Source organism: Empidonax traillii, unplaced genomic scaffold (genome assembly GCF_003031625.1).
Source record: "Empidonax traillii isolate 1590-97213 ecotype Southwest subspecies unplaced genomic scaffold, ASM303162v1 scaffold459:size589781, whole genome shotgun sequence".
In the NCBI taxonomy this organism is placed as follows: domain Eukaryota; kingdom Metazoa; phylum Chordata; class Aves; order Passeriformes; family Tyrannidae; genus Empidonax; species Empidonax traillii.
Window position 1 is genome coordinate 342,109 of NW_020955652.1, and position 7,598 is coordinate 349,706.

Genomic DNA, 7,598 nt, shown 5'->3' on the forward strand with positions numbered 1-7,598 from the left:
TGGACGGAAGAGAATGTAAAAATGCTGGAGGAGCTTGGGCTAAAAGTCACAGGCAAATGAGAAGGATTCTTCTACTTTGAGGTTTGCTGGGGTCAACCCAAGCATAAACCTTTAAAGACTGGCCACGAGACGATTCATGAAGAGATAACCGAATGGCCAAACAATGTGAGATCAGGGAAAGTGTGTGGGTAAGATATTAAACTCTGGTGATATTGTTGAGTAAACTGAAGCATAGAAGCACCCATTGAACCAATATCTGCACTTCAATCTCCTGCCAAAGAGCTCTGTGATCAACAGAGCAAAGGACAGTCAGGGTGGGGGGGATGTATGCCTAATTCCCAGGAAGAGGAGAGCAAAAGCCATGTTTCAGAGGACACTTTATCCCTGTGCAGCCACGGGAGTTAAAGCTACCTCTCGCAGCTGTCCACAAAACCACGGGGCAGTTCCATCACAGACTGTTTCTCAAGGCTCCTATTCCTAAATAAGTTCACTGCAAATAAAAGAGAGCACGTTTCCTGAGCGTAGCCAGCCCCCAGCTAGGAAACACAACAGTGGTTGGAGAGACCTATCCATCAAAACCAGGGGGAGATGTGCTGTTCCAAGGCAATGAATAACTAAGATGTGTAAGAGAAAGAGCCTTATTGTGAAAGCCAATGCTGAGGACGGGCTGCAGAAGTGGGAACCACCAGTAGTTCCTGCAACAGCCAAGGACAACCAGGAGAAGAATCCAAACCATGGGGTGGGCACAGGAGAAGAAAGCAGAAGAAAACAGTAGGTTTGGGACTGTCCTCAGTCAAAAAGCATTAGCAGAGGAAGAAATGCTCCAGTGGCCCCTCACAGAAGCACAAACAGGGACATTTGTGATGACAGCTGAGCAAAGCAGCGGGGGACACACTGGCCGACCCCTGCCAGATGGTGCTCCCCAGTACCTCCGGCTCTCAGCGTGGAATGCCATCCTGGTACCCAAAAGCCATCTCTGGGAGCACCTCCTGGGTAGCAGAACAACACAGCGTTCAGTGGGGGACCCCCACTGCTGCCCACTTGGCTCAGCTCCCCTGTGCGCCTGGGCAGACCCAGGCAGACCCCGCAGCCACTGCAGCACACAGAGAACAGGGCACAGAGCAAGAACTCTGCACCTCGCTCAGGGCATTCCCTCTGAAGAGGCCCCTCAGATGTTTAATTAAAGCAACCTGACCTTTCCTTTCTAATTAGGGTGGGGATAAAGAGCTAAATGCTCTGGTATGAAAAGGCTGCAGGAGGGGAACGTCTCCACAGCAGCTCTCCCTAGCACAGGGGGTGCCTTGGCACAAACACACCCCTTTATGCAATTTTGGCCAAGGTGCCAGCACACTCCGAGCTGTGTCCAATGTGCTAAGGGCCCCAGGTGCCAGCTGGAGCCCCATCCCCTGCAGCAGGTGTTTACCTGACATGTTCAGGCACCAGAAGGAGGAGGGTGAGCATTGGGGACCCATGGAGTGATACACTGAGCCCTGCCTCTCCAAGCCCGAGGGACACATCCAACTGCCAGGCTCCATTCTGGAGCAGTGTGGCACCCTCAGGAAGGGAAGGCATGAGAGACACTGGGGAGGGAACAGAGGGGCAGGGAGATGATCTCTGCAGAGCCACAACTGGCTCCCGTCCTGAGCTCCCTCCTGATGCCTGCCTGGGTGCTGCTGCCAAGTAGTTTGATGGCCAAGCTGGGCAGCCCTTTGCTTCCCTGTTTACCTCTCCCCATCCTTAATATCAGAAAGCACTTGGAAAAACCACTTTGGCTCCAGGCATGAGGAGGTTCTATGGCCGCTGTTTTCAGATTGGGATGGGACAAAAGGCAACTGAAGAATAAACAGGAGCAAATATTTTAGGGATAAATTCATGGTGCACCCAGTCTAAGCAGCTAACATGGCTCCAGAACAGATGAGAACACATCTCAGGAACGCATTCCCAGGTAGGGTCCAAGCCAAGGGGAGAGGTGGGCTTCACTACAGGTGTAACAAAGTTCCTGAGCTGTTGCAAATGTTCACAGTTTTTATAGACAGAAAAGGTTTTTTGAGCTCAGTCTGTCAAACCAGAATCAGAATTGGTGATGCCTGAGTGCCCAGTCCAGCCCTGGTCACAAACCATTAACATGGTGATGAGATGGGAAGGAAATCTTTGATAGGAATTGCCACTAGAAGCCATCATCTGCTCCCAGAGATTATGTGAACAGACAAAGGGCTTACATCTGGCAGAGACAGCAGGTCCACAGACCAATTAACTTGTTCTACAATCAGCGCATTGTTTCTCCAATGCCTTTTATTAGTGTCCCACAAAGCTGAGTGTCCAGAGATGAACAAAACTGACTGACAGAAACTCTGGTAAAACTGTTTTCCAGTCTAGCAGAGAAATCTCAGATGAATGCCTGTGTAGAAACATGGAGAAGAGAAACACTTACTTGGTATAAAATGCCACAAACTTCAGTTCATCTAAATCTCCCTGAATGACAACATCATCGAATCCTTCTGCATGGCCTGTAAAGCAGAGAAGAAGAAGTGGATTCAGCAACAGTTCTTCTGGATCCAGCTCTAAGACAGGATGTTTCACTCCAGAGCTACACGAAGAACGTCCTGCAGCGACCAAGAGACCAGCACAGGAAGATGTGGGTACCAAAAATCACACAATCACAGGACAGTTTGGGTTGGAAAGGGCCTTAAAGACCACCTTGTTCAAACCCCTTGCCACGGGCAGGAACACCTTTTGCTAGACCAGGTTGTTCCAAGCCCCATCCAACCCGTCCTGGAACACTTCCAGGGATGAGGCAATCTGTGCCAGGGTCTCAACACCCTCACAGGGAAGAATTTCTTCCCATTATCTAATCTAAATCAACTCTCCATCATGTTTAGAGAAGTGCACCTCATGGCAGACAGAGGAGACACCAAACCCCTCAGAAGCCAGGCAGGGAAGCAGACCCGCGGCACAGTCAGCGTGGAGGGTCCACAGCAAGGGATGTGGTTGTGGCTCCTCTAGCCCAGGACACCTCCACCAGCACAAATGTCACAGCAGCCTCAGATGCCCCTTACCTGCATACCGGATGCTCTTCCCAAACATAGCAGTCCAGAGATATGGGACGGTGCTGATTTCTGTGCCATGGGCCAGCATGTTGAGTGCAGCGATACGGCCTGGAAGACAGCAGCAGCAGAAGGACTGTGGAATTCCCACACCAGGGCAAGCATTGTGGTCTGCCTTGAGGTCACAGCACAGCATCAACATCCCCAGTCACGGGCATATAGAGAAACCAAGAACTGCTGCTGAGAAAACCCCACACAGCAATGAAGACCAAGCAGGAAGCACACAACATTGTCTGAGGATGGGCTTGGACTCCTTCCCATGGTGCAGCTCCTACTCATCACCTCCACTGGCATGAGCGATATGCCCATGAGACTCTTCTGCCCCAACTTCTAGAACAGTGACAGGGCTGAAAGCACACTGAGCTCCCACCCAGACAGGGAAGGGATGGACAAATCCCTGGAGGCACGGTGACTGTTGGGATACGGTCCCTGCTGCAGAGGCATGTCTGGACCAGGGGGCTATGTCCAAAGGTTGACTTTGGAGCTGTGGTTCCAAAACCTCTCACCCAGGGCACCCAACCTGAGGGAAACCTCCTTGAGGGCAGCTGATCACACTTGGGGTTTCAGGCTGACGTGAAGGGGAGAAAGATCCAAGCTCTGTGACATGCTCCTGGGCCAGCCTGGCAGTGTGGGCAGCCCAGCTGGAAACATGAGCCCGGGCTGACTTTAGAATGTGAGCTCCTAAGTGTCCCAGGCAAGGAGAAGAGCAGGCTCCTGCAGCAATGCAGATGCCAGGGACCAGAGGGCATATGGGAAAGCCTGTCCCTGGGCACCTCTGTGCTTGCAACGAGGCATTGGCACAAATGCTGACAGACTGGGCATATTGGGCAGGATAAAATATACATGCTTCAAAGTGTTCAATACAACCACCCAGTCTCCCTGTTGACAGTTATTTCATTCTCTCCTTAGAGGGTTTGGAAATTTCCCGGGAATCTGCAGAAGTCTCTTTTCTGCTCAGTACCTACCATGCATGTGGGCCATCTGCCAGTGGGGGACATTCACCTTCTTGTTATTCCTCAAGGCCAGTGGGAACATGACAGCATCTCCGGCAGCAAAAACCCCGGGGATGTTGGTCTGCATCATCTGCAGGGAACAGAGGTGTGCATTAGCGGGGTCTGCACCACACACAAACAGAAACAGAGAACTGCTCCAGAGCTGCCACATCCCCACGTGGGACTCCCACATGGGATTTCATTCAGCCTTCTTCACTGAAAACACACGGGCAGGGAACTACAGTATCCCTCTGCCAGTGGGTTATCCAGGAAAAAGAGACATGGACTGGGGTCCTGGAGCCCCTCTTAGAAGTCTGAGGTCTGTCAATGTTTGCAGACAGAGCCCAGCTTATCACATGATGAGCAATAAGCACAGGGTGGGTGCACGGAGCCCCAGCTCCCCGACAATCCTCTCTGCTCATGGCACGCACACCCATCAGCACCAGCACCGCTCCCACCGCGGGCACTGGTGGTGGGGAGAAAGGATGAGATCCTTTAGGATACTTGGAAAGAGGGATCTTCCTCAATCTTTCCCCATAAAATATCCACACCATTCCAGGGCAGCTCAGAACCAGACCCAAGCCAGAGCATTCAGGGCTGGGGTTTGCAAATCCCACACTTGCAGGGGTGGTCCCAGGTGCTCCTGGTAATGCTCCCAGAATCTCAGCATCTCAGAGAATATCCTGAAATGAAAGGCACCCCCAAAGATCATCGAGTCCAACTCCTGGCCCTGCACAGGCCAACACCTAGAATTCCAAAATTCCAATTCTGCCAATCTTGACAGATAAAAAGCCATTAAAAGCACCTGTGGCAGCAACTTGGAGCCTCCACAAAGCTCTTCTGTGAGGAGAGCTGACCCAGCTCCTCCTGCTCTCCATCCCACAGGGGCTGCCCCTGGGCTCACCTTGTTGACCACAATGAAGCCCTTGGAGTCGATATTGATGCCACTCTGCTTGAGGAAGCCCGTCGCTGGAACTGCACCTGTGGGAAAAGGCAAAGGCTGCTGCTGCAGTGTCTGGGTGTCCCAGCCCCTGGGGGGCTGACCCCAAGATCAGCAGAGCCTCTCATGCCAGGACAGTCAGTCTGCCCACGGGAAAGCAACAGCTGCCCTGGGAGTAGGGCAAGGCACCCTACAGAGACCCCACTGCATCAGCCTCTGCCTCCCAGGATCCCTATGCTTCTCTAAGCCATCAGAGTAATCTGCCCACCACCCTTTTCTAGTGCTTGGAAGTAATTTTCAATGTTTCAATTGCCTTTATTTTGAAAAAAAAATTATATTTAAAGGGAACCTTTGAGATTCTAGACAGGGCTCCTTGGCCTCCCCTCAGTCTGTACCTTTCCTTCACCCTTCCTTTTCCTTTTTTAATCTTTTTTTTCCCTCCAGACTTCAAAAATCAGAGTAGTAAAAAAAAAACCCAGAATGAAACTAATTCTATGATTCCTCCAGTCCCCAGCATTTTTTAAAAGTTACAGAGATGGAGGGAAAGGGACTTTTTCTCCCCTCAAATGTAAAGGAGAAAAATACCCTCTTCTATGGAGTTTTTTTTTTTTTTTTTAATAGTAACAGGGTATTCTTTTATTTTATAATACAGGGTACATTTTTTGTTGCTGGCAGCAGCAATTAAAAAAAATAGTTGAAAAAATTGAGTTTGGGGAAGCTTCAATAAAAAAACAACTTCAGGGGATGAAATTGCATTGAATGTTTGGTTTTTTTTCTGGAAAAGTAAAACACATTACTATTTCCCAAATATATTTTGGGGTGGAGGCTCTAGAAAGGCATTTTTTAGTTACTCAGACTCATTTGTGGCAGCCAAGCAGGGCTGGCCTATCACTGCCTGGCTACCCAACCCCAAGGAGTCCTTGCTGCCACATCCCCTCCAGCTTCTCCTGCACCGAACAGAGCCCCCCAGCCCCCAGCCGAGCACCACACAACCCCTTACCAACACCAACAACACACACGTCAGCACGCAGGACCTTCCCACTCTTCAGCACAACCTCCTTGAGCTGCAGAAGACATGAGGTGGGGGGGGCATCACAGTTATTTTAGGGCCAAAAACCCCTCAGTAGCAGCAGGAAGCCAAGCTGGCAGCTCGCCTCCTTTGTGACATGCAAGCTGACCATAATTCCTTAGAAAAGCAACAGGAGGAGGGTGGGAGCAGTGAAACCACCTCACACACCACATGGGTGCACTTTTGCTCCTGGGGGATAAATCCAGGAACATGAATTTCAGGGACAAGGAAAGAGGGGAGAGCAAAGCCCCAGCAGGGAATAGAATGGCAGCCCCGAGGGATGCCACAGCAGTGCCACCGGGGAGCCCCTGCTCACACCCTACCTTCCCCTCCTGCTCCCGCAGCTCTGACACTTCTGTCTGCATGTAGAACTTCACCCTGTTGCTCTCGAACATCTGGAGGGGGGACAAGGGACAGAGCAGGGGACATCAGGACCCTGAACCACCCACGGTCCTGGTGTCCCTGTGTCCCAGCACTGCCCTGCCCATCCCCTGGGCCCCCCTTGACCCACGCTGCAAAGGAGGTCGGCACCCCTGCCCCTCCCGCACGAGTCCAGAAGAAGGTGATCTACAGCACATGGACCATGACAGGGATGACACAGCCCGCTCTTCGACTGACCGCTGCCATCACAGCTTTGTCAATAAACATCAAGTAAATCAATTAGTGCAATAAGTGATACAAGCAGAACCCACTCTGTTATCAACCCTCCCCTCCAGATGGAAAAGAGAGGTCACCTTCATGACAGCACGGCCAACCCTCTCCCCAAAGAACTTCTTGAAGGGAACTTCCTCCAGCTCCACCAGGGACACCGAGTGGGCCCTCTCCGCAAGGTAGGCGGCCACCTCCATCCCTGGGGAATGGAAGCAGGTCTGAGTGGCTGTGGGAACTGCCCTGGCACTGTTCTGCATCCCTGGAACTGGCTGGAGCAGAGGAGCTGCCTCACCGACTCTGACTGGGGAGGCTGGAGCTGTGCTACTGGGAGAACTGGGGAGGCACTAGACCTGGTCACACAAGGGGCCAAACCAATTCAGGTATTCTTCAATGCAGATTTTGAAGATCAAAGGGAGGAACTGGTCATGATGAAGCCGCCCTGGTGTAGTGGTTTCTGTGGCTAGGTTTAGTAGCAGGGGGGCTACAGGGGTGGCTTCTGTTGGAAGCTTCCAGAAGCTTCCCCTGCCCCGTGGAGCCAATGCCAGCTGCTCCAGGACGGACTTGCTGCCGCTGGCCAAGGCCGAGCCCATCGGGAACAACAGCAACACCTCTGGGATAACAGATTTAGGGACAGAAGGAATTACTGCCAGGGAAGAGTGGAGTGGGAACATGGGAACAACAATGCAGACACCAAGGTCAGTGCAGAAGGAGGAGGTGGAGGTGCTCCAAGTGCTGGAGCTGAGGCCCCGCAGCCCGTGGTGCAGAGCAGGGTGGGGCAGCTGTGCCCCTGCAGCCCCTGGGGGAGCATCGGGGTGCAGAGACCCCCCTGCAGCCCCTGGGGG

At 52.2% G+C, this 7,598-nt stretch overlaps 1 protein-coding gene and 1 long non-coding RNA gene across 3 annotated transcripts in view; one reads left to right on the forward strand and one right to left on the reverse strand.

Annotated features, from left to right (window-relative positions):
• AIFM3 (apoptosis inducing factor mitochondria associated 3) overlaps positions 1-7,598 on the reverse strand; it is a 49,232-nt gene that overhangs the window by 4,480 nt on the left and 37,154 nt on the right. For both annotated transcript variants that reach the window (XM_027895398.1, XM_027895396.1), the window contains exons 12-18: positions 6,840-6,955; positions 6,429-6,500; positions 6,037-6,100; positions 5,001-5,077; positions 4,070-4,187; positions 3,057-3,155; positions 2,432-2,507 (exon numbers count right to left, since the gene is read on the reverse strand). In XM_027895398.1, the coding sequence (XP_027751199.1) occupies positions 2,432-2,507; positions 3,057-3,155; positions 4,070-4,187; positions 5,001-5,077; positions 6,037-6,100; positions 6,429-6,500; positions 6,840-6,955 (622 nt within the window). The remainder of the gene's footprint in view (positions 1-2,431; positions 2,508-3,056; positions 3,156-4,069; positions 4,188-5,000; positions 5,078-6,036; positions 6,101-6,428; positions 6,501-6,839; positions 6,956-7,598) is intronic.
• Positions 637-7,598, forward strand: part of LOC114063238 — a 14,618-nt gene continuing 7,656 nt past the window's right edge. The window contains exons 1-2 of the long non-coding RNA XR_003572530.1: positions 637-826; positions 2,741-2,745. This is a non-coding gene — a long non-coding RNA (uncharacterized LOC114063238). The remainder of the gene's footprint in view (positions 827-2,740; positions 2,746-7,598) is intronic.